The 27,313-nt window shown below is 38.9% G+C and overlaps 1 protein-coding gene and 1 long non-coding RNA gene across 3 annotated transcripts in view; one reads left to right on the plus strand and one right to left on the minus strand.

Moving 5' to 3' along the window:
- Window positions 1-27,313, plus strand: part of ARAP2 (ArfGAP with RhoGAP domain, ankyrin repeat and PH domain 2) — a 213,755-nt gene that overhangs the window by 121,671 nt on the left and 64,771 nt on the right. For both annotated transcript variants that reach the window (XM_025187574.2, XM_006128750.4), the window contains exons 16-22: window positions 7,435-7,579; window positions 8,406-8,508; window positions 9,149-9,347; window positions 12,750-12,813; window positions 18,530-18,693; window positions 21,885-22,097; window positions 25,093-25,198. In XM_025187574.2, the coding sequence (XP_025043359.2) occupies window positions 7,435-7,579; window positions 8,406-8,508; window positions 9,149-9,347; window positions 12,750-12,813; window positions 18,530-18,693; window positions 21,885-22,097; window positions 25,093-25,198 (994 nt within the window). The remainder of the gene's footprint in view (window positions 1-7,434; window positions 7,580-8,405; window positions 8,509-9,148; window positions 9,348-12,749; window positions 12,814-18,529; window positions 18,694-21,884; window positions 22,098-25,092; window positions 25,199-27,313) is intronic.
- LOC142829664 (uncharacterized) lies at window positions 4,901-18,177 on the minus strand. Its single transcript, XR_012904344.1, has 3 exons — window positions 17,985-18,177; window positions 8,746-8,870; window positions 4,901-5,009 (listed from the first exon to the last, which is right to left on the minus strand). It is a non-coding gene; the product is annotated as an uncharacterized LOC142829664 (long non-coding RNA).

The following is a 27,313-nucleotide window of genomic DNA, read 5'->3' on the forward strand; positions in this document are numbered from 1 at the left end:
TAAACTTCTGAAGAAGAAAAAGGTGGGAAGATAATTTAAATCACCAGAGGGAAATAATACATCCCAGTCCTCAACCACCACATCCTTAATGGAATTTGTACCAAGTTTTTGCTGAGAGTTAGTTTTTTGAGTCCATCCAGTAGTGTGTGTGTGAGTGCAGACACATGCAGAAATATAGCTGTTCTCATTAACAGTGTAATTGGCCTTGCATTTCAATGATCACTAAGAAATCCTGAATTTCAGGCTTCTAGTTTTCTATGTGAAATCACCGGTATCATAAGGTAAGAAAAGGAGAAAAAAATAGATTCAAGCCTCAGCATTCAGCTTGCAGCCAAATGTACTCAGTGTTCAATTGTTTCAAATCCAATGTGATTTAACTTTTACAGGCAGTTCAGGAATATTGCCTGCCTACAGCCTTAGTGGCTGCCACAGAACTGGGGCCATTTCTATGTTCCTTGAGCACCCAGAACCCTGTGCATCCATCCCCTTTTCAAGCAGCAACAGCAACTCTATCCCCTGGAGCTCCCACTGGCTGCAGTTCCTAGCCAATGTGAGCTACCGGGGCAGAATTTGCAGGTGCACAGAGCCTCTTAGTCATGTCTCCACCTAGGGGCCAGAGATACTGTCTGCTTTTTTGGAACAGCACAAAGCCAAGGCAGTCATGGAGCCTGCCTTAGCCCTGCTGCAATGTTAACCTCCTGAGGTAAGCACCACTTGGCTACAGCCTGCACCCCAGGGAAGAACTCCTTCCCACACACTAACTCCCGCCCTCATTCTACACCCTCTAGCTGGAGTCCCCTCCGGCATCCTAAGCCCCCCATCCCTGGTCCCACCCTAGAGTCTGCAACCCCAGCCAGAACCTGCAACCCTTTCCTGCACCCCAGCCAGTTTTCCCAGGGCCTGCTTTTGCACTCCAAACCTCTTGGCCCAGCCCAGAGCTGCCTCCTGCACTCCAGACCACTCAGTCCCACTCCTTTCCCTCACTTTTATTGGGCCAATTTCTATTGGTGAGACACACACATTTTTGAACTTACACAAAGGTCTTCTTTAGGGCAAAGAGACCTACATAGAATTGTCAGTTGTATACACGGTAGAACAGATTGTTTAGCATAAGTAGTTAACACATGTTTCAAGAGGCCATTCAAGATGAAGAAGCCCAGTGATACCTCTCGAGTGAGAGGGAAGAAAGGGGGTGGGAACCATCTGAGGAAGTTGTTAGTTGCTTATAGATTGTTGTAATGAGCCATAAATTCAGTGTGTCTGTTCCATCTATGATTTTTGGTGTCTAACAGCTAAATGAATTCAAGCTACTAAGCTGATCTTTTGAGGGTGTTGGATAGATTTCCTTTGAGGATGAGGATTTTATTTTGCAAAAAGTGTTCACCCTACATGCTAAGGTGTTTTTATCTTTTCTCATTTTCCTGTGTGAGTTCATTTGAGAGCATGTGGATTGTCTTAAGTTCACCCACATAGTTACTATAGGGACACTGCTTGGACTGTACCCCACGTTGGGATAGCCATGTGTAGGACTCATGGGTCATGAAAGGTATGTTGAGCAGGGCAGGATTTGTTCATCATAGCAAATGGAAATATGCCTGCATGTTTTGCCTCTGTTCTGGTAGGGTCTGGTGCTGTTGTGAGTTGGTGTGTGTCCTTGCTTCTGAAGATGAGCTTGGAGAAATTATGGGGTGGAAGTTGTTTGAAGGCTAGAATAGGAAACTAAGAAAATATTTCTTTCAGCATAGGGTCCCTGTACAGCATGAGGGTTGTACTTGTTCAATACTGCAATGTGGGGTTATAGGTGACTACTAAGGATGTATAGTATTAAGGAGATTTATTTCTGCTGGGTTTCCCAGCATATTTGAGAGGTCTGTTCCATGATGTGATCTACTTCTTTGGTGGAGTGCCTGTCTTTGGTGAAGGTTGTTTAAGTGCATTAAGTGTATTCCCTAGATTCTGGGGTATTTATATGCCTGACTGTAGATAACAAATTTCTTGATGTGTTTGGGGTGGTTATTGGATCTATGAAGGTAGATATGGTGAGCTCTCATTTTCCTAATTGTAGTTGTCTAGGGTTCCATTGTTGAAGCTGATCATGGTGTGTAGGAAGATGATGCAGGTATAAGAGTGTTCTAAAGAGAGGCTAATAGATAGATAGTGGTAGTTGAAGTTATACTGGCAGTCTCTGAGGGAATTTAAGTCATCTGTCCAGAGAATGGAAATTATCATCATTGTGTCTCAAATATACTGTTAGTTTTGTGATTAATTTGTCCAAAAATTCGTCTTCACAGCAATCTATGGAGAGGTTGGCATATTGGGTAGGCATCGTAGTACCCATGGCTGTTCTCATGGTTTGCTCGGAAATCTGTTTCATCTTGTATTTAGCTTAGATACTCAGAGAAAATTTCCCAGGCTTGAAGAAGTATTCTGTGTGAGCTCAAAACTTGTCTTTCTCCTTAACAGAAGTTGGTCCAATTAAAGAAATGTCATCACCCGCTTTGTCTCTCTTCTCTTCTAATATATTGGGTCTGACATGGCTATAACACTGCATACAAGATTTTATTGATGCATTTAAGGTTGACTTTTAAATTTGTAGTTGCACATTGTGGCACATTTAGGGGGGAATTAAAAAAACAGAAGACAGACAAAATTCCAGCACTAATACATTTCTTTTTAAAATAAATTTGATTGAGTTTGAGTTTTTGGAGTACTGACTCATGTTGTAATTTTTTGGTGTGGGTTGGCAATGAAAGCTTTTTTCAAAGAATTTTAGGTATTTCCAGCATTGAATTATTAAGTGTCACTTTTAATTCCTAAATGCCCCTCTTTTGGCAAACACATTAGGGATTGAACCAGGGACCTCTAAAGTTGAAGAGCCAATTCCTTATAGCAGAAGCTGTTAACAGACTCTTACCCACTAAGGACTGAGCACAGAACTATACTGATAACACAGTCACCAGTAGGTTATGTCAGCATTTCCAAGGAGAACACTTTAGGGCACATCTGTGAAGTACAGATCTAGATCTAGTCTTTACCAGACCAGAAATGGGTGTTTGGATTTCTGTATGGCACAATTCTGTCAATTTTTTTTATGACACTTATATGCTTTACATTGGCAGAGAAACAAGGATATCTTTGAAATCTGAGCCACAGGATTTTAATGAAATGCTAGTTTACCCAAATATGCCTTTACTGCATTGTATTTTAAAGGATTGTAGTGTATATTTCCACTCTTGAAATTCTATAAAAGTTTTACACTTTTGTAATTCACCTCTAAAATTAAATTAGGACTTAGCTCCTTTAACCAAATACATTTGCTTACAAGAAGACAGATTAAGTATCACACCAAAGTGTTCTGGCATGGCATGCACTACTGTGAAGAAAGCTTTTTAAGTAATTACTTTTTAGAGAAAGGTTATGCATTAAAACCACTTTGATTTTGTTGTTCAACTGAAAGAGGGGTTTTAAGCCTATTTTTATGACAAAATTCTGATAGATGACTCTCTCTTCTCACTGAAAGTCCCACTTCACTTTATTTTCACATATAATTTAGTTACTTGATTAAGAAAATAAGTAGTAAAATTGTGTTTTAGTGCAGTGTGTGGATATTTTGGATTACCAAGATTATAGAAATACACTTGTAATATATTGAGAGAGTCAAGATTTCCCAATAGTAATAATTACTGAAAATTCCCAAATGTACTTTAGTCTTGGAATAGCCTTAAGCACATCTTTAAAATGCTTACTATTGGCATTGTACTTAAAGAAAAACATGTTGATTGGAAAGAAGCAATTTTTTAGTTGCCTTGACCTGTGAAAAAATCCTATGTACATTTATATAGTACCTCTTAGGTCTTGAACATTGATTATTTATTCATAATTTGTAAGACACACTGTTTATAAAATTAATTAGTGTCTAATTACATTTAAACTTTGTCTTCTTTTACTAAAATCAACAAAGTACTTAGTGATAGGAAAAAGAGGTATAGCAAAGCTAAATGAATTGCTCAAGTCCACACAGATCTGTGGTGGAGAAAGGAATTAAATTCAGGTGTATCAAGTGCCAAGATAATGCCCTACTTACTGGACTATCCTTCCTTCCATGAAAATTACAGCTTTGTGGATTAAATAAATACAAATCAGAGGCTTTCTACTGCATTTTAAATAGAGAAGTCTGTAGGCCTGCTTTTTGTGTATTTCTCATCTTCGCACAAGCAATGACTTCAGCGGGTGTGCACATCATTTGGAGAAATGTTTGCTAGTTACCAGCTGTTAGTGATCAATGGGAAGAGCTCTCAAACACTGTTACTATTCTGGTGCAATACATCAAAGAATAGTGTTTGGTTTTTTGTAGGAGAGAAGGAAAAGTTGTGTGATGAATGTCTTCTAAAACATTTAGCATTCCAAAGACATTGTCGATAAGATTATAACAATTCAGTGCAAATTCTAAGAGTTGAAAATCTTTTAAATTCTATAAAAGTGATTTGCCATCTTTATTGCACTTTGATCCCCTTCTGATAACAAAAATTACTACATGACCCCAGGAGGGAGGACCGAAGACCAAGCCTGTCTAAGCTCGACCACCCTATCCCTTCTTCTCCGGGGCAAAGCTGAGGCTAAGAGCTTCTGTCCTGGATGTGGAAATATAATCTTAGTTCTAGGGCTAGGCCATGAGACTTGCACTTCAGACTTGATGGATCTCAAGGCCAATTAAAATTGGGTCATTTTGGAATCCTGACCCACAGTTTGAGAGTGCCTGCTGTACACTGAAAGTTGGAATTTTGCATAGAAAGGCAATTGTTTAAAAATGAGTGATCATATTTCTTTTTAAAAAACTGATTGAAATCAAGATTACATACCAGGTTACGAAACACCTTTATCACTATAAAATGAAACTCACACTGAATTTCAGACTGTTGCAGAATCTGTGAGCTTGTCAATATGCATTTTAAGCCACTGGATATTTTCATAGGTGCTGGTTATGAGAACTGATGTGTTTTTCATGTTACCTAGTTTTAATGCACAAGAAAGTGAAGTTAGATGGCAGTGAGTAGCATAGACAAGCAAACTGTAGGCTAATGAAGTACTCTTTTTTTCTCAGTTAGCTTATGTGTGTGTCTACTATGACCTGTAGGAACATTCCTTTTCTAGTGCTAATGCAATAGAATAGTTTATTGGGTGGACATATGTTGATTGTGAAGCACTTAAAGCCCACTATTTTGAAGTGCTAAACATGCCCAACTCACTGTCACTTGCAGATGATTTTTATCCTGAGTTTACTACCATCAGATTTGAGTGTTTCTCATTTATAGCTTGTCTTGGATAGGACTAGGGAACCTAATAATAACAAATTCTTACTTTGCCTATTCAAACCAGAATACAAACATAATTAAAAGACAAAGCTATCATGTGGTTCTGATGTCTGTGCTCACTCAAGAAAATTACTTGTGCATAATCCCACATTAGCCAATTAGATCACGGTTGTTATCAGAGCCAGTTTATGAAATGGAACAATCCAAAGAACTGTGACTTTTTTCCCCTACAGCTTGCATGCAAAATTACAAGGCTGATAAGGTTCTGTAAATCTAGCAATATTGCTTATCATTTCTCAGGATCTGATCCTATGCAGTGCTGAATGTTCTTAATTCTTCTAGTGGAATTTAAGTAGCATTCCTAACCTAAGATGTGCCTAGAAATATACAAAGGGCCAAAATGTTTATAATGCTTTTTCTTAAACTGTGCATGGTCTTTAAGTTTCAGAAAGGCAGGAACTATTCAACTTTAATAAAATCTTTCAAACAATACTATAAGTTGCTCAAGTGATCCGTTGTCACAAATGTGTGTGTCATATTATGGGCATTTCAGGTTAAAATCTGGATTAATTTGACCACTTAAGATAGGTCTACGCTAAAGGAGACTGTCAAATTAATATATGCAACTCCACTAATATATGCAATTCCACTAATTTTGTAGCTGGAGTTGACGTACCCTTGTTCAAGTTTCCTTGCAATCCCCACAGCAGGACGCTGATGGGAGAAAATGCTCCCATCTGTTTCCCTTCCTCCTTTCAGGAGTACTGGCTGCTGACAGGAGTGCACTCTGAGTTCCATTTAGCTTGTTTTTTCTAGACCTGCTCAATTGAACTCCAGCAAATCGATTGTAGAAATTTCAATCTTCCCTCTAGTGAAGACATAGCCTTATAAATGCCATGTGTTGTTAACATGTTCACAGCACTGTATGCACATAAATATCATCTAACTTCAGTCAGAATCTGCTCTTAGTACATTTATCCTCCAGACCTAAACATTTGTACATGACAAATAAGACTACCTCAGTATTAGACTTATTAAAGAACTGTTGAACATGAGGTCTTCTAGACACCAGCATAGTTATAGAGTATAACAGGAGTGGGAACCTTTTTAGGTCAGGGGCCACTGACCCACAGAAAAATTGGTTGGGGCCATACAGATGAGAAGCAATCCAGCCTCTGGGTGTTAGGTTCCCTACCCCTGACCAATATATTCTACTGTGAATTTGGAGTAACTCCATTGAGTTCAATGAAATTCCATGGATATGAGTGAATGGCGTATCAGGCTCCTGATACATAACCCACTCTGGTTTCTGTCCTCTTTAAATGCCAACCAACCTAAAATTTGTATTAGATTAATAAAACAATCCTTCACATGTTTTCTGATTTGACAGCATGCATTGCTAGTCTAGTGGGAACAAATTTTTCATGTTTTCTAGATCACTTAAAATAAAACTATAGACATTGTTTTTCTTGTGTTCTGTAGTCTGCAATGTTTATAAGTTCTGGAAAATATGACCTTTTGTGTTTTTCCTAGAATCTTTGAAAGGTTTAGATTGTTTTTCGTAGCCTTATGACATTGAGTGGGCACTGTAGCATCACCTTACAGTGGAAAATAGATTGAATCTGTGTTGGCCACTATTTCCAGTGTCCATGAAAAACTAGCAGCACCTTTTCTGTGTGGCATGCTATGATTCAACTGTTCAATTTGTCAAGATAAATTGTTCCTGTAACTTTCAATGTTTCTAACTGGGGAGGGTGGTTTTTTTAAAATTCCAAATCATATGGTTTTATAACACTGAACAAACCAAATTCAGTATTCAGTTTTCTACCTCCCATCAAGCTATTTAAGCAGCAAAAGGAAATTTGTAAAGCAACTTGACATCTATACTTCTGATACTCATAAAATTTAAAATGAGTGCATTATGTTGACAAATATCTGATTGAAGTACCATACGTTAAATATTATTTCTTCAGAGTTTAATGGGTATTACTATATGAGCACTACAGCTGAAATACCAGCTCTATTGAAATCAGTGGCAAAAGTCATTCCTTCACGTATGTATCTTCTATAATATTAATGATTGTAGTAATCTGTGACATACTGTATATCTTTTTAACCACAGACTGCAATAAAAGATGGTGTACTTTGGAAAGTGGCTTCTTGAGTTACTATGAAAATGATAAAACAACCACTCCTAATGGTATGATTGACATCAGTGAAGTTACCTGTCTTGTGGTTCACAAAGAAGATTCCTTTTTAAATACTGGGTAGGTTCCAAAATTAGTTATTTGAAATAAACTAAGACATTTTGAGCCTTTGTCCTAAGAAGTGAATATGTGTTCACTACTGCTTCACATGTTTCTGGACTTTTGCAAAAGAGCTGAGCTGTTTTACGTGGGTGACAAGCAATTAAGTGGTCTTTGGTGATTTTTTTATTAGTAGACAATAAAATGTTGTACAGGATAACTTGGAAAGGACAGCTTAAATTAAAGAAGTCTACATTTTCTGTAAAAGGTATTTATCACTAATATAAAAATTGCTAAACAATTATAAATTGGAACACTGAGTTTGGAGAATGTCTTCTCCCCCAGGCTGAAACATTTGGCATGTGCCTCTTTTCCTGCAAATAAAGTATTAGATATGTTTTAATATTAGTAAAGAATCACTTACAACAGTCTTTTCAGTGGGCAAACAGTCTGATACTCAAAAAGCATAAAATATTTTAAATGTATTGTAACAGTCTTTGTCCTGAAACTACATAAAATTGCAAGGTCAAATAATACTCTTCCAATGAAATTTTCATTTCAACTTAATGCAACGCCCAATATGCAATGCCTTCAGAAAATATATTGACTTAAAAGATATTTTAACCATCCTGCTATGACTGCATAATATAAACTGTTACAGTATTGGCTAATTTATATATGTAATATTAGAAGAAAATACAGATGGATTTTCCGTAGAAATTAGATAATGAGAGTATGAGAGAGAGAGAGAGAGAGAGAGAGAGAGAGAGAGAGAAATTGTGCTTTTGGGTGTTTCATATTATGAAGCCTAAATATAACTGCCTCTTTTATTCTCTTGTTGCTTTAGGGCCATTTTTACCTTTGAAATCTATTTACTGTCAGAACGTGTTTTTCTGTTTGGAGCTGAAACTGCACACACACACAAAAAATGGACCTGGGCAATAGCCAAGGTAGTGCTGATAATTATCTATTCAAGCTAGGCCAAGAGCCTTTACATAAGATATAAAGTGGCAGTGTTAGCCACTTCTGGGAAACTGTTCCTTAGTGTAAAGTTGATGAAGTCAGATCTGTTTGGTGTTTAAAGGCTTTCTGTGCAGCAGAAGGAAATATGTATTGTAATGAACATGTGAATTGAGATAATGCAATGAAATACAAGGAGAATTGGTATGCAACATTCTGATACTGACCTTAGGAATATGGTTGTATAGGTGCTAGTGTCTCAGTAGGTAATACTATCTATTTATACAGATCCATTCATTAGGAGCTTACAACTGACCCATTGTGTGGCTACAAATATGCTTTTCACAAATTTCTACCAAAACAAAACAAGATGAATAAAGGTTAGATTGCTTAAAATAAAAATAGATTGTTAGCTTTGCAAGTTTGAGGACAAGAACTGTAAAAATGTACTATTTCTGATTTTACATATAGTTTTAGGATTTAATTTATATATTATTTTAATCCTTATAAAAGAATGCAATATTTATATTGTCACCTCATCCCCATTTTATACATAGGCTTTATCATTATATATATATGCATCTTTCATATTTGCAATGACTTGCTTTATTCTTCATTTTTTCTTGGTAGCATTTTGTCCCCTCCATAGCTGAATGTTTGTTAAAGAGAGACTACGATCTGATTGGACAGCTATACTACAAAGATTGCCATAATCTTGATCAATGGAAAAAAGGCTGGTTTGCTCTAGATAAATCAAGTCTACATTTTTGTCTTGAAATGGAGAATGCTCAAGAGGATTCAATACATCTAAGACGACTGCAGGAGCTAAGTAAGAGTTCAGAGAACATTTTAAATTTATTAGTGTACGTTCTAAGAAACTCATTCTGATCTCTGCTTTTAAGAATATCTATATAGTATTAAAATCACGAATGTCAAGGAATTCAATACACGCATCTCATTGCATGCACCAAATACCATCCCATCCACGCTGTATCTAGATCTATTTCTCTTTTTCCATTGGTTTCCCGGAATAAAGCCATTTTCATAGCATCGTAGTTAGTAAAACAAGTCTGGTCAAGTTACATAGAATCTTTCTTACAAGGATTCAGGATCATAGAATAATATAAGACATGTTGTGGGGGTGGAAAACCAGCAGCTTGCTGGGCAAACGCTGTCCGTCAGTGTTCTATGTGTGATGGATGAAACATTTTGTTTCCTATTGCCAACATGCAGGGTTGCCAAAGTCTGCTGGTTTCCATCTATATAGTTTTTTATCCTACCAGTATTACTAAAGTGACCTGCACGTAAACCAAGTGCACATGAAGTTAGGTGCATGCTTATTGCACACAACACAGATTGTGAGAGCAGTTTTCTCTCTCTCTCTGCATTCAAAGCACTGTTACAGTTTAGTCAGCACATTCTGCGAATTCTAGGTACATAAGCGCAGATAGCAAAACTACCTTATCCCAGGAGACAGTCTTGGTTAAGACAGTCTTGAGGCCCACTGAAGTGGAGGGCCACTCATGCGGCCCACTCACTGTCTTAGGTTGCTGAACACTGATCTATCAGGTCCGATGTCCCGCAGAAACATTCAATATGTTTTCTTGAGATAATTGACTGGTTTAGTTTTGAAGTATGGAAATGTATTGGAAAATTGTAGTCCTCTTCAAAAACTATGTTACCATCAAGTATTTTTCACTCTTCTATTAGTTACTTTGGTATCAGATTTTCATTTGCTCAATTTCATGATGTGAGGAAGATAGGAATATCTATATCTAATAAATAAATAAATTCTACACTATGTTACGCTGAGTTTCATAATACAGGTTGTGCATCCCTTAATTGGGACTCTCCGGTCCAGCAACATTCATGGTCCAGCAGGACCATAGATGTTCCTGGACCACAGAGTCCAGGTAGGAGGAGGCTGGGCTGCAGGGCAGGAGTGGGGGAAGAGGGGTGTGACTCAGCCAGGTGTACCATGCTGAGGGAGGCACATCAAAGGGTTCTCACCCCTGCTCCCGGACAATAGCAGGGGGCCAGCAGTGGCTGCAGACTCCCAGAAGCCACGGAGTCCCAGAAGTCCCAGAGTTGTGGCAGTCCCCGAAGCCGCAGAACCCCAGCAATCCGAGAAGCCACAGAGCCCCCGCAGCCACAGAACTCCAGCCTGTGGAGCCATGTCCAGACAGGCAGCAGCGGGGCTTGGCTGGAGTCCTAGCTGGAGGCAGCACAGGTCATGTTGGGAGGGACCTTCCATATTTGGGCAAATCCCTTTGTTTGGGACCAGTCATGTTCCAAGGATTCCTTACAGGGAGGTACAACCTGTAGAGTAATTAGATTTTCTGGCCTTGTTTAGCTTTATGCACCCTAATTGTAATTCTGCAGAGCAGGCCAGTATGGTTTATGAAGTGGGGAGAAATAAAGGTTAGAAATGATCATTTTCATAAATTCAGTTATTTCTTTATGTATAGTTCTTTATAGATGTAATTATTCTTTTATATTTGTATTTCTGTCCATCCTTACAGCTTCTATATCTGAGACCATTTTGCAATTGAAGCAAGAACTCTGTTAAAAGCCAGCAGACCTCTTAATGTCCATTAATATCCATATCAGTACCATGAAAGGCTCCTATTTTCATGAATTCACATATCTCCAGATTTCATTTAATTCTTGGAATACTTTCTGGGACTGACTTACAATTTTCAGGTCTGTGGATATCAAAATATGAAGCAATTGCATTGGGGACTTGGTTAGCCTGTATGGCTAGATAGGTACCCTCTTAATTGTATGAAAATTCAGAATTTCAGTTTTTCTTGGCTAAGCATTTGCAAAGATGCACAGAGACCTAATTTTTGAAAATTGGTCCTTATGCTTTAGTACTGATGATGGAATGGACATCTTCCTTTAATCTAGTTACATTCTTTCTGAATTTCTGGGCACCCAGACTGTCCATCTTCCTTAGATTCTGACATTTCAATTGTCAAAAAGTAAGGGTCTCTTCCAGTAATGAGGAAGATAAATTATATATTGGTAATTAATGTTTGCAAACTAATGAATTTTCAGAGTCACTTCCCGCACTTTCTTCTACCTTCCTTGTGTTCAAGTAACAGTGAATTTAAATGATGCATTATATACAGGCAGTCCCCGGGTTACATGGATCCGACTTACATCGGATCCCTACTTACAAACGGGGTGAGGCAACCCCGCACTAGCTGCTTTTCCCCCTAGCAGACCAGGGAGACACGAAGCTAGCGCCCCACCCAGCAGACCAGGGAGACGTGGAGCGGCTTTTCTCAGCAGACACCTCAGCTTGAGAATAAAGGACTGAGGGAAGTGAGGTGTGGGAGAATAAAACTGAGCTCTGGAGAAATGTTTGGCTAGAGTTTCCCCTACAATATGTACCAGTTCCGAATTACATACAAATTCAACTTAAGAACAAACCTACAGTCCCTATCTTGTACGTAACCTGGGGACTGCCTGTATATGTCGCACAAAAATGGAAGCTACTGGCATTTGATACATTCACCAGGAAACACTTTTTGAACTTGATTGAAATTCAAAATGTTGCCATCTCTTGAGGTAGTTGGCAACATAAAGATACTCTGTAGAATCAAAGAGATTACCTATTCAGAAAGCTAATTTGTAGGTGGGTAAAACTCAGTTGAATCATTTTTGAGTATTTTATACTTTTTACTTATTTGATAATATTCCTTATAAAAATATAGTAGCATATGTTATATACAATTTTTTTTCTATACTTTTAGATAGACAGGTGTCTACCTATATAGACATATACAATGTTAGATCAACATAATCAAAAGTGGAAATGGTCTTCGCACAACACTAATGAATTTTCTTGTATAATATGAATTGTAAATATTCATAGTCATTAGAATTCAAGCAAACTGGCTGGTTTCAGAATCCAGTTAATTTCTGAGCCTTTACAGTACTATAATATTGCATTTTTCCAGGTTAAGGGAAATTTGATAATCACAAAAGTGAGGTGTGCATCTGCTTATTTTTATTCTGTTGTTATTCAAGTTGTTTTTCTTGATATATGCTTGTGATCCATTGTAGTTTCTGTCTTTATGCTTTAATAAATGGCTATATATTCTCTTTTTTGAAATGCATGCTAAATATAAAACATTTTGATGAGCTCCATGTTCCTTTGGCCTTTTCAAAATCTGTTTCACATATTTTCCAAGAGGAAAATGTTATTATGTTTTATTTTCAGCAATCAGCGGTTTGATTCAAAATGGAGAAAAAATAGATGTCCTGCTGCTTGTTGAGAAGGGAAGGTAAAGTGGTCTTTTTCATATTACTAATTTTAAAACTGTATTTGATGTGGTCTGATTTTTTTTAGGCTGATTGGGTTTTAGGATTCTTGCTAATCTGTCATTTTTTGCAGTTGTGGTTTCTAAATTGTAGCTTTTTTTTTTTAGAAGAAGAAAATTATTTGTTTAGTAAATAAATCTTAACTTTGTATCAGAAAATGTTAATTGAGCATTTTGAGTAAGTAAAATTTTCTTAATGCGAGATTATTCTATCACATCAAACAGGAGCTTTTCAGAAACCTCTAATTTCTTTCACAAGCAGACAAAACTATAAGAACCCTTTCAAAATTTTTGCACTGTTTCTGTTTTTAAATGCCTACTATATCCCAGGGTTGTTGTTTTTAATTATTTAAGTTAATTTAGAAGCAAGAATAGATGGATGTGTTTGTGGTCCATCCTGTTTATTCTTAATTTTAATTCATGACTTTAATCAGTAACATATTGGTAGGAAAAGGACATTTTGGTACCAGCAGCAAGGGAATGTTAGTGAAGCAATATCTAAACAGTACAATTTTCCTTGTACAAACGAGAACAAGTTTGTCCAATAATTGGTCAAAGCTATTCCTTGACTGATATGAAACCTTTATAGAATTAAGATGAAAAGCTTGCACATGCCTTAGTTATGGTTGAGTTCAGTGTTTCTCAACCTTTTTTAAAATAAAGTACCTCCTTTAAAAAAAAAAAAAAGTACCCCAGAGCCAGGCACCTCTATCCCCCATGCTCTAACCCAATGCTCTCCCCCTCCCCAAGAGCCAGGCACTCCAGCACCCCTGCTGTAACCCAATACACCCACCCCTCCCCCAGAGACAAGCACCGGATGTTTCGTAATTCTACCTTCAAAGTGCCCACTCCCGCCACCTGGCTCTGTCTCGGCGGCTTGTCTGCAGGGAGCAAGTGGTCACCAGCGCCGGGCTCGCTTCATGGGACTGTGCGCTCCCACCCCAGCCCAGCTCCTCCGAGCGTGGTGCCTGGGAGCAACTGCCCCCCACCCCTCTTCACTAGGCCACTAATGGGGGGGGCCCTTTGGAACAAAGCTTATTGTGCCTCTTCACCACCTTTTAGCTCCTCTCCACAGCACCACAGGGAAGGGGTGATGGAGATAAGTTATACTGAGCTGCTGCCGGGAATGCGCCTCCAGGTTCAGCTACCCTTCCCGCTGGAGCACACTGGGAAGGCTGCCAGAGAGGAAATGAACTAGGAGAGATGGCCAAGGAAGTGATTTTTTTTCCCTCCTGCCCAAACCCGCCCCCCACTTGGAAGTGCCCTGGGTTTCACCGGAGCCGCTGCAGCCACGCACTTTTCCTGACAGACGCTGGGGCGTGTGCACAGAGTGGCTGTTAATTTCCAGGTGCTCAGCTTCAAACATTCAATTTGACAGGCACATGCCACCAAATTCTTTGCCAAATTTCACTTGTGTTGACCTACTCCCTGGACTTCTCTTGCATATACCCCAAGGGTTCGCATATCACTGGTTGAGAAACACTGTTTTAGTTGGATACAACTAAGTGAAGAATGGCTTGCCCAAGTGACGAGGAGTCCTGTGGCACCTTATAGACTAACTGAAGTGTAGGCGCATAAGCTTTTGTGGGCAAAGACCCACTTTGTCAGATGCATGTAGTGGAAATTTCCAGAGGCAGGTATAAATATGCAGGCCAGAATCAGGCTGGAGATGAAGAGGTGGATCCAATCAAGGAGGATGAGGCCCACTTCTAGCTGCTGATCTGGAGGTGTGAATTCCAAGAGAGCAGAAGCTGCTTTTGTAGTTAGCGAGCCATTCACAGTCTTTGTTTAATCCAGAGTTGATTGTGTCAAACTTAAAGATGAACTGTAGCTCAGCAGTTTCTCTTTGAGGTCTGGTCCTGAAGTTTTTTTGCTGCAGGATGGCTACTTTTAGATCTGCAATTGTGTGTCCAGGAAGATTGAAGTGTTCCCCTACAGGTTTTTGTATGTTGCCATTCCTAATATCAGATTTGTGTCCATTGATTCTTTTACGTAGGGACTGTCCAGTTTGGCCGATGTATATAGCAGTGGGGCATTGTTGGCACATGATGGCATATATTATGTTGGTAGATGTGCAGGAGAATGTACCAGTGACAGTATGTCTGATCTGGTTAGGTCCTGTGATGGTGTTGCTGGTGTATATATGTGGGCAGAGTTGGCACCGAGGTTTGTTGCAAGGATTGGTTCCTGAGTTCGAGTTCTTATGGTGCGGTGTATAGTTGCTGGTGAGAATATGCTTCAGGTTGGCGGGTTGTCTGTGGGTAAGGACCGGCCTACCTCCCAAGGCCTGTGAAAGCGAGGGATCATTGCTCAGACCCTATGCCACCAGCACTCCCACTTACCTTCGTGACACTACGGATTTCCTGAGAAAACTACAATGCACAGGTGATCTTCCAGAAAACACCATCCTAGCCACCATGGATGTAGAGGCTCTCTACACAAACATCCCACATGCAGATGGAGTACAAGCTGTCAGGAACAGTTCCGCCACTTTGCTTCCTCTCCCTGGTCTGTTGGAGACCAGGGAGAGGAACCCTGTTCGTAACTGCGGATCCGACGTAAGTCGGATCCGCGTAACTCGGGGACTGCCTGTACTTAAACTTCATTGCTCCGCAACTTCCTTGTGACAGTAAAAATTACTATAGAGTGGGGTGGGGGGAGGCAAAGTCTGAGCTTGCCTGAGTCCCACTACACGGATAAGTGGGCTGGGGCCAACGGCTGAGCCCCACCAACCCTGACAGGTGGTAAAAAGTGAAGCCCAAGGGCTTCAGCACCAGACAGGCCTGTTACCTGAGCCCTGCGGCCCACGGATGTAGTTCTCAAACTTAATGTCGAGGGTCCAGCAACTATTAAGCCAGCCCTGGTGGCTCCATTAAAATAGGGCCTGACACACAGTATGAGAACCCCTGCTACAGGAAACTCATCTGTGTCACCAGCATTTTAATTTTCACCTAAGCACTGCTTTAATTTTATAAAAATGTTCTGCACATCATAATTGAATATGGCAACACAGATGGAAAACTAACACCTTTCCCTGAAACAGTTTTTTAAAAGAAGTGTATTGAAAGGTTCAGGGCTAACACACATAGCCCAACGAGGGACCCAGTGGGAATGCTTTTCAAAGATGTCCAACAGGTTAATACATACCATACATAAAATTTCAGAACTGTCAGTTCTCGGAAAAACTTCTAGCTCTAAGCCAGATTTTATTATTGCTTTCATTATAATATTTCTGTCAAGCATAGACAAGTTTTCCCTAGACTGCTTTGATAGTTTAATGGAAATTCTGAACTATGTGGAAGTAATTGCAACAGAAGCATCAGCTGAGCATGAATATGTTGAATTTTTCTACACTTAAGACGCCCACAATAAATTTAAAAGCATGTATTCACATTATCTGAACCATTAAAAGCCATGTGGGTATAAGAGCTTTGGCATTGTAATGGTTTCTTAGGGTATTACTCTATACATATCCAGGTTTTCGGCATGCCTGCATGATCGTATGTATCTGGTAGTGATAATTAAGTGATGGTGGCATGATTCTGAAGAGGTAAAAATACTCCTTTAGTATGATTTCTTTTTATCTTTGATATGCCAATACAGCATATTAATCCTATGACAAGCTCTCCCCACCCCCTCAGGTGCCACCTGGAACTGGGGTATCGCTGAGCCCTCTGACCCACCAGCCTGGGCTTCTTCTCACATTGTGCTGCAGTCCTACTTTTCTACCAGCATTGACACAAATAGGGACAAACCCAACTACTCTCTGACCATGAACCAACAGTAGAAAGTCTAAGCCAAGGTAAAACTCAACTGCCATTCCCCCAGCACCTACCCCCTCTGGAGCATAAATCTCAATTTATACCATCTTGCACTGCACAAGGAACTGTAGTGTGTAAACTCATAGAGTTCATCCTCTCACCCCAATGTGGAGAGGAATTTGCAACGGTCTTTGCCTTGAGTGCCCCTTAAGCTAAAATTACCCATGCCCTTCACTCCAACTAACTGGTTTAGACAGAGCAAAAAGAAGTGACTATACATGATAGCAAACAGATCAAAACAGATAACTAGCAAATAAAGAAAACACAAACTAAATCTCAGATACTAAAAAGATAGGATATGAATTAGCAAACTCTCACCCTGGCTGATGATATAAGAGGTTGCAGATTCTTATGGGATGAGCTGCACTTACCTTTCAGCTTTGAATCCCCAGGTTTTTCATAGATGTCATTCTGTGCCTTATATATGTTATGCATATGGTGTCAGCCCTTTATTTCATCGGTTGGTTCCTAGACTGGTTTGTGGAGAAACACTGAGAATCCAAGATGGAGTCCAGAGACATGTTGTCCAGTCACATTCACATGCCCTTGCAGTGTTGCAGCAGCCATTGATTACAAGCTGGCCAAATGTACACAGAAAGGTTAAGTTTTTTTAAGGTCCATTGTCTTTGCTGATGCGCCATCAGCTCTGACTGGCTTTTTCATTGTTGTACCTGAAAGGCTGGCTGTCACCCAGAATAAGCATGATTGAAATATAGATACACAGTCAATATTCCCATCTTCAGATACAAAAATGATCCATGTGTACAAATAGGTTAATCATATTCAGCAAATCATATCTTTCCCAGTGACATCTCACATGATCCCTCTTTTACAAAAAAGCATCATAATGTTGCCATAATCTCATTCTCATATGTATAATATATAGTACTATGTCACAAACTCTTTACCAGATCTATATGGTATTCCTCAATATTTAGTCAGTATCAACCAAATGTGTGATAGTGATGAAACATCAAAGCCTCCAGACTTTCATATATTGTCTATGAACTTATGGTTATGGTGTCCAAAGTGCTAAATGGTGGTGCTTCTAGACATGAAAAATGTATATCTAATATATTGCCATCCTTGGTATTACTTTGTCACTTAGAGAAAAACTGTACAATCGGAAATATCAATAAGCAGCTAATGAAGATGAGATAAGATGAGAAAAGTTAGTTACAAAACTATTAGAATCTGAAAAGTGAACAAAACATTTAAAAACTCTTTGCATCAGTGAATGAAATAAGATGGCATATCTCCTGTGGCATCTTTTTGTTTTAGTATATTATAAGTTGGAGGAAATAACAAAAATACCTTGGATGAAATCCCGGCCACAGTGAAGTTTTACCATTAACTTTGATGGGCCAGAATTTCATCACTTATGAAAATATAAACCATTCAAATGATCATCTAGCACTGGCAAAGAAAGGGTGGCGAGTGGGTGGGGAGGTGCCAGTGGGTAGGCTGAGTGCCCCTGCAGCCCTGGCCTGGCCCTGGGGAGAAGATCCGTCCTAAGTGGGTACAGAAGAACAAAGAGAATAAAGCATTAGTAAAGGCCGATCTTAAATCCTGTGTCTAGTCCATGGATTCTATTTTAGCTCTACTGTGACATATGCTGACACCAGTCTATAATACTTGTATTACCATGAATAATATTTTCCTAGAAAATGAAGGCACTAAAAGTAGAATAGACCATTACAACAGCCTTCTGCAGTATATTTGTCAGGTGTGCTGATGCCATATTCCAAATATTACCTTGAGCCCTTGAATCTATTTGCCTGTGTTCATTTTTCATGAGAACTACTGTGCTGCTTTGGAAAACCTTTATTACTGTTTCAAAATATTTTCAAACTTTGCAGAACATTGTACATCCATGGTCATACAAAGTTGGATTTCACGGTCTGGCATACTGCAATTGAAAAAGCAGCAGGTACAGATGGTAATGCCTTACAAGATCAGCAGCTCAGCAAAAATGACGTTCCTATTATAGTGAACAGCTGTATAGCATTTGTTACACAGTATGGTAAGTGCAGTAGAGATTTTATTCAACTCGCTGAACTCCTAAGATCATTCGTATAATTTTGAAGAAGCATCTCTATCAGATTGCATTGAATGAGTTTGCGCTACTCTATATAGAGCCTGTACTTTTTTATTAACCCTGTCACTGCTTTCAGTGGGTGCTTTCTGTGGCAGTAGTTTTTGATGTTCAGTGCAACATACCTGATAATATGTGAAACTATGGGAAATGCAACTTGAACATGCTGGCAATCCATGCATCCTCTTTATAATTTTATGTTGTGGCCTTTGGTCTTAACTATGCAGTGAATCAATTTTTCGGTCTCATATGGCAGGAAATCTTCTGCATGCAATTGTGCAAGCTCTCCTCAACAGCTGATTGAGCCCAGGAAGTGAACAAAGTCAGCCAGGAAGAAAGAGTTGGCAGGGATTCATTAGCACATGTCCTTAGAAATCTCCCCAAACTGGGATCCAGCTGCTGATCCCTCCCTGACCTCTTTTACCACCTGGCAGAACAGCCAAAGGGGGACAGACGTCTGTCTTCTGCTAAGATAAATCCCTCTGGAGCAGTTTTCTGTAGTGGTGTAGATGATGGTATGCACGAATTTTCACCTTTTGAACCACTGAGAGTGACTCAAGCCTTGTGTTCTGAAGGGCTATATACATATTAACCCTCTAAATAAAGACATGCTTCCAGAATATTACTGCATCTCTGGCCTCTGTCAGTATGAATAGGTTTAATTAAGAATTACTCACACATTTTAATATTAATCTCTTGTCTAGCTGAATAACTTGTTTTTATAATATTGTAACATTGTCTTATGGTAATTCGTGGTATCCTGAAGTGTGGTGTTCTTGGCTAAAACCAAGAACAATTGTTTGCTTAATTATTTTTTATTCATTTGCGAGCTGAACAGTTTTTATAAATAACATTTTATTTTCCCAATGTTGAACTCATACTGAGGCAGGAGAAGTGTGGTGCTCTAATTATAAAAGAGAAGACTTGTTTAGGATAACTCCTTGTTTTCAGACATTTTTAACTTTCTATCAAAAATTAGCTTCAAAGTTAAAATGCTTGTTCTCAGCTCAGAGGGGTGTAGTGTCCTTTTCAATGGAATGGTTATAATAATTACTATTCTGACTGTGGGAGAAATAAAGCGTACTATTTGAAACTCTCATCATATGCTTATATCTTGCTAGCATATTACAGTGCTTTTTACTTAAAACCTGCCTGGAAAAGGCATAAATTGTCATATGTGAATTTACCAGGCCTCACAGCCAAGGTTAACAATGCAGAACCACTATCAGATAGCAGTGCTTTTAGATAGCACAATAGAGGTGAGTTTGAAGGAGAATGTAGTCTGGTGATTTTCATGGATTTTGACAGAGTTCTCTCCTTACATAAAAGGTGGCATGGAAAAAGCAGGGATGTGTGAGTTGGAAACATATTAGCTGGCAGTGGAGCTGGCATGGTTGGTAGCATTTTTAAGGAGAAGCAAAGGAAAAGCAGCCTCTATAAAGAGAAACAATTTTAAACTAACTACACATACAATGCTGTCAAATGCACATAGTTAATAAACTTAACATAAAAGGCATTCCTAGTCTCTTTCAGTGGTGGTAGTTGAAGGTAATGGTGACAAAATAGTGTTAGTTATGTAATATTTTAAATTTGCAGTGTCTTTTCCAGTCGACCCACAGAAAAAATGAAATTGCCAGTGGCTCCCTTGTGGTGCTAGTGTCTGAACTTGCCCACATGAAAATGAGTGAGCAAATCAGCACTACCATCATTAAGGCTTCCAGAATCAGACATCTCAGACTGAATATACACACTGAAATCACACCTTTGAATCCCAAAGGTGGCTCAGTTGATCACTGTGGGAGGGATAGACATACAGCTATGTTAAACTTGAAAGAAATTAACCTGGATATAAAGAGGCAGTATCCTTTTCTTTTGTGGCCTTTTTAACACGATTATAAGAAGTCCACAAGTAATTGTTGGAATTTGTAATTTTAAACTTTTCCTGAAGTTGTGATCATAGAACAGCTGGGCATGTCTACACTAGGAAATTGTTTCAAAATAGATTATTTCTAAATAACTCCCGAAATAACAATTTTGAAATTGCATGTCCATACTACAGGGAATCCTCAAAATTAGTCTGAAGCAGGCTCTCTTAATGTGGATACGCTATTTTAACTGAGAGCCCCAGGAAGCAGTGGGGAGTAATTAGTTGGAATTACTCTGGGGTGTAGTTATTTTGAAATAGCAGCAGTGGAGCATCCATACTCCCGCTATTTTGAAATAACTATTCCGAAATAAGTGTTATTCCTCGTGGAAAGCAGGAGTTATTTCAAAATAACGGGCTTGGTATGTATGGATGCTCTGCTTGTTATTTAAAAATACTGTAGACCAGGGCTTAGACATTAATGAAATGCACTAGGAAGGAGGCCTATGTTTAATGTAACTGGTTTTGGTTGAAACAAAAAACAGGACTATGTATCACTCTAAAGACTAACAAGATGGTTTATTAGGTGATGAGCTTTCATGGGCCAGACCCACTTCCTCAGATCAAATTGTGGAAGAAAATTGGCACGACCATATATACCAAAGGATACAATAAAAAAATGGACACATATGAAAAGGACAAATCAAATTTCAGAACGGAAGGAGGATGCGGGGGGGAGGTAAATGTTTGTGAGCTAATGATATTAGAGGTGATAATTGGGGAAGCTATCTTTGTGATGGGTAAGGTAATTAGCGTCCTTGTTAAGACCTAGGTGTAAAGTGTCAAATTTAAGCATGAATGACAGTTCAGAGGATTCTCTTTCAAGTCTCGTCTTAAAAGGTCTTTGAAGCAGGATGCAGGCAATCAGGTCGTTGAGACAATGCCCTTTCTGGTTGAAATGGCAAGAAACTGTTTTTTCTTTGTGATCCTGTCTAATATCTATTTTGTGGGCATTGATTCTTTGGTGAAGTGTCTGAGACATTTGTCCAATGTACATAGCAGACAGACATTATCAGCACATGATAGCATAAATTATATTTATGGATGAGCAGAAATATGTGTTCTTGATCTGATAACTCAATTGGTTAGGTCTAATAATGGTTAAATAATTGGTTGTGCTGGTCAATTTTGTTTAAGTAATAATGTTTTGATGTTAAGATAACATTTGATTTTTCCTTTTGTTTTTGTATTTAAGGCTTAGGTAGCAAACATATCTACTTAAAAAATGGTGATCCATCCCATGTGAGTGAGCTACTAGAGAACTTCAAAAAAGATGCAAGAAGTGTTAAACTGAGAGCTGGAACACATCAGCTAGAGGATGTGACTGATGTACTGAAATGTTTCCTGTCTAAAATAGATGATGCACTTCTCACTAAAGAACTTTATCCATTTTGGATTTCTGCACTAGGTAATTAATGCAGAACAAAGTAAATAACAGGCTTCTTGATAGCTCAGAAGTAACATTTTAGAAAAAGAACATGTAAATTTTAACTCTTATTAACATTTATCAGTACAAAATTGTGTGTGTGTGTGTATATATACACAGAGCAAATAATAGATTATTGAATAATCAATAAAAGGATTCTGTATATATTCTTACAAAAATCACTTTCAGAAATTATGGATGAAATCCCAGTTTTATTGAAGTCAGTAGCAAAAGCCTTCATTTATATATTCAGACTAGTAAAAATGCTCTTTGCCTGGTCCTCTCATCTACTGCTTGCAAATATATATAAACTTGTGTTGTATTGTAGTTAGCTCTCCCAAGTTGGTCAGTAGCTGGATGTAAGGTTTGCAGGTAGCACACAGGTGCTGGAGGAAGTGGCATTGGTATTCCAATAAAGGCGGTGTGATTAGTGGGTAGTGCCGCCTCTTCTGAGTATGTATTGAAGAGTCCTGATGGCTAAGGGGCACAATACTAGAGATGCTATATTCTCAATGAGACATAAATCAAAGTCTTGATATCTGCTGTCATTAAAGATATCCTGGCTTAATTAATTCCCTTTATGTATACACATACACATCTATATGTATGCGTGTCACTAAATCTGTACTTGTGCTGTTCAGCAATTCCTTACTTATATATGCCTCTCTTTGGCAAATAAAATAAATGTAAACATGAAAGAAAACTGAGAGACTTCCACTTAAGCCCAACTTCATCTTATTTTAAAAGTCAAGGGTATGTATCTTGACTTATTTGAGATCAGGATAAAGTCTATCATCACATTTTAACTGGTTTGAAATTTTTTATGGTGGTAGATTGAAAGGCTTTTGGAGTCCTTGCTGATTAGGAAATTCGGAAACATATTTCTGTCTACTCTGTAAACGATGCTAGTATTATACTTCTTGGTAGAATTACAGGAGATAAAGATTTTGCTTTTATGACCTTGACTTTTGCTAAGATCAACAACAGATCTTAGTAACTTTGGACATAAATATTGACTGACGTGAAAATAAATGATGTGCTTTAAACTAGTTTTTCCACTGAGTCCTGGGATGGAATTGCAGGTTCCTTTGAGAGAGAATGGTCCAAGTCCCATTTGCTGGTCTGGGATGTACTTGGAAGGGGAATGCATCAATTCCTTTATCTGCCACAGGTTTTTTATGTGACCTTGGGCAAGTAGTTTAGTATTTCTGTGCCTTAGTGTCCCATCTGTAAAATGGGGATAATAGAACTTTGCAACCTTCCAGGGATGTTGCGAGTATAAATACATTAAAGATTGTGAGTTGCTGAGGTTCTGTGGCAATGAAACACATAAGATTGATACCAAAGAGGCTCACTTAAATGACATAATCTTATTATTTATAAAAATGTCCAGTTTCATTTTAAGAATAAAATGTTGAATTACAAAAGTAAATAGAAGCATTAATTGGACTCTAACTTTACAAAAGAAGTTAGATGAGTGTCGGCTATTTAGGAGTGTGTCAGATTCATGGGAAAGAGAGGATCAGTAACTTAGGATATGTCTAGACTGTGTGGCTATTTCTGGATTCTAGAAGTATCCTGAAATAGCAACACTGTGTCTTTAAAAGTACACTATTACACTAAGTAATAAGTACACTATTCCGGCATCCGTGTAACCCTCATTCCACGAGGGTTAAGGGACTTGTTGGAATAGTGCTTTATTTTGAAATTTTGCACTATGTAGACAGTGCTAAATTTCAAAATAAGCTCTTTTAGACTCAGCCTGAGCGCCGCAATTTGCATAGTGCAAATTGCGTTGCTTATTCTGACAGAAGGGTGCTATCTAGATGTACCCCTAGAAGCAACTGGATGAGTTAATAGTTCATATTGTAGGGGACCACTCAAAAAGGGGGAGTAGATTACTGATTTTTGTAATAAGCCATAAATCAACAATCTGTAAACCACTAACCCTCTCTTTCTGTCCTATGATTGCAGAGATGTTAATAGGCCACTCGACCCCTTGATTGGTCACTTACACCATATGCTTACTAATTATGTTAAAGACTCTGTTCAACTTTGTGTTTTGCTGTGAAGTTGGGATTCCCTCCTGCCATACTCCAGTCCACTGTACCCCCTACCCTTCCTTCAGGGGAAGCAGAGCTGGTGGCAGTATCTCATGCTCCCACTCTGCCCTAACCAGCATCTGGCTTTTTTCAGGAGAAGAAGGGTTGGGAGTCTTTAGGGAATGGTTGGGCTGGAGGTAGAACTGGGGTAGGAAAAGGTAGGGATTTGAGGTAAGAGGTGGAGTGAACATGGGATGGAGCAGGGGCAGGAAGTGATGAGGCATGGGTGGGACCTTGGGCATGGGAAGGGGCTAAACTAGGCCCTGCACTCCCCTAGGGACAACCCAGTCTGCACCACTTCCAATGGCTGGGAATGGTGAACTGATGCCAATGGGAGCTGCGAGCAGCTGTACCTATAGACATGAAGGTAAATATAGTGACTGGCTAATGCTGAGGAACCATGACTGCCTGTGGGCCACTTATTTCCCACCTTTGGTCTTGTCTATATACATTGTAAGCTTTTTGAAGCACTAAGTGTTTTAATCCCTGTTGGGGCTTCTGCATGCTACTCTAAATGCAAATAAATAAGGTATAAAAAAGTATATTCCTTTCCAAAGTAATTTGCTAGATATAGACACATGCACCCTCTACATTATAAAACATTCTTTGATAAAAAATGATGTTGCTTTCTGGAGAATTCTGCTAAAATGGTTCTTGAATACAGATCTAACAGTACATAGCCTCATTATAATTGATACTGTTTTCCTTCAAACGCTGTACAATAACAGACTGCACTGATACCGAAAACAGACTGATTGGTTGAATTGTAAATTTAAATCACTAGATGTTGCCATTTTAGTGGATCTATATTGTTCTTGTTTGGGGACATGCATTGTGATAAATGCCCAGTGACTTTTTCTTTCCTCTCTCATTAGATACACAGAATGAAAAGGAACGAGTGAGAAAGTATGGAACTTTTATTCAGAGCCTTCCACCAGTCAATAGGGCAACTTTGGCAGCTTTAATTGAACACCTTTACAGGTCAGTGTGTCAGCAGATCGACTCAGATTTTACACCATAATAGAGAACACTCAATAAGCATTTCCTACTTCCCTGGCGTGACTGAAATGTCATTAACAGTTCATATATCAATAAGTTCCATTTAGAGCTATTCAACTAGTTGTGGCAAATTTTACTGATTCATAAATAGGATTAGGAGGATTTGTATTAATTTGTAAGGTAGAAAATGTATTTTGATCACATTTTAAGTTCAATACTTAAAACAATTTAAAGAACAATCTTACTCTGGCAGGAAGCTGCAGCTGTAGAATGAATTTTAAATGAGCTTATTAAGACCATCCTACCTGAATCTGTCATCTTCCAAAAGAGATGGGGCAGAAGGACCTAGGGAATTTAAAAGGATTTTTACAAAGCCCTTTCTCATAAACTCCACCATGCATATCAGTTCCTGAGAAGAGAAGGCTCCAAGGGAGAGTCTAATATGTATGATGGCTTTAAGAATTAATTTTCCTAGCTATGTTTCATTACTTTTTAATTTTGCAAGTGTAACATCCCTAGAGAGTGTTTGAAACCATGGACTGAGGCACACAGCAAAATCCATATCTCTTTCTAAGATATGGAATAAGCTGTGCAGAGTGTACCAGAATTATACAAGTTGGATGCTTCTGTCTAAGTAAGGCTGAATTAAATATATCAGTGTTAATTGGTGTTAAATAGATTTTTGAAATATTAACTGAACACACATTCCACTAATATTTGTCCAAAACTAGCTGAAGGGTTCTGTAATGCCTGGTTCAGTCCGATATGCTGAGTTGAGGAATAAGTTATAACAGAGTTTGCCTTGGAAAATTGTTATTTATAGTGATTGAATCATTCAAGTTTTCAGTGATAATTCTTCATTATTCTTTGAGTGATGGTTCCTATTTTATTGCATTTTGGGTTAAATGTACACACCATGATCCTGGAACTACAGAATTTGAAAGCAGTGCTTGCTGGTCTGTGCATTTGCCCTGGCTTACCTCGTGCCTGTGATGGAGGACATAAAGGTCAAAACAGACCAAACAGTTCTCCAGTTCCTTCTGCCACTGCGTGGTTTGGATCAGAACCTTTAACGTTCTCAGCTTTGGCTTTGATTTACAAAATAAAGCTATTTATATACTAGATGCTTCTTAACAGTTTTAAAGGTTTTCAATGTTTAGTATTAGATTAGTGTCACATGGGGACCTCCCTGCTGCCTTGTTCCTTGTCCAGGTATTTGGCCATTCCCAGGAGTCTGGGCTTTACACTCTGTGCTTCCTGCCCAAGATACTTCCCGTTAAGCAGTGACCACCAGTGCTGCCTGTGCAGCTTGGGAAAGCTCTCTCTGTGGTGAGGTGCATTATCTGCCAAATGTTCTCCAGCTGTATCTGAGATGAGCAGGTATTTCATCTCTGCACATATCTCCTGGAGAATCCAGGCAAAGAAACACCCCCACATATAGGCTTGATGCTTCCAAAAGTGTGCCTGCTGCTGCGTAGTCCAACGTTACTGCAGGAAAGTCTATCCCATCAGACCCTACACCAGGGAATTGTCAGGAAGCTAAGGATTCCTCTCCTAGGGTATGTCTACACTACCCCCCTTGTTCAAATTAGGGAGGCTAATGTAGGCATTCGAAGTTGCAAATGAAGCCCGGGATTTAAATATCCCGAGCTTTATTTTCATCTTCCCATCCGGTCGCCATTTTTAAATTCCACTAGTCCAAAGTAACTGCCCGCAGCTACATGCAGCAGTGAAACTGTAATTCAAACTAGGGACTTAGTTCGAATTACCGTTTCACTGCCGCATGTAGCCACGGGAGTTACTTCGGAATAGTGGAATTTAAAAATGGCGACTGGACGGGAAGATGCAAATAAAGCCCGGGATATTTAAATCCTGGCCTTCATTTGCAACCTCAAATGCCTACATTAGCCTCCCTAGTTCAAACTAGGGGGGCTAGTGTAGACATACCCCCAGAAGAATGAGACAAAATCATTCCTGTAGGTCCACCTCCGAGAAATCATACTCACCTGCAAACAAGCTCACCAGCTTGGCCCATGCGAAGTTAGCATGTCCTAAATCCCAGAGATACGACTAGAAAGCTCATAAGCATTGGAGACT

The sequence above is a fragment of the Pelodiscus sinensis genome, chromosome 5 (genome assembly GCF_049634645.1).
Source record: "Pelodiscus sinensis isolate JC-2024 chromosome 5, ASM4963464v1, whole genome shotgun sequence".
Classification (NCBI taxonomy): domain Eukaryota; kingdom Metazoa; phylum Chordata; order Testudines; family Trionychidae; genus Pelodiscus; species Pelodiscus sinensis.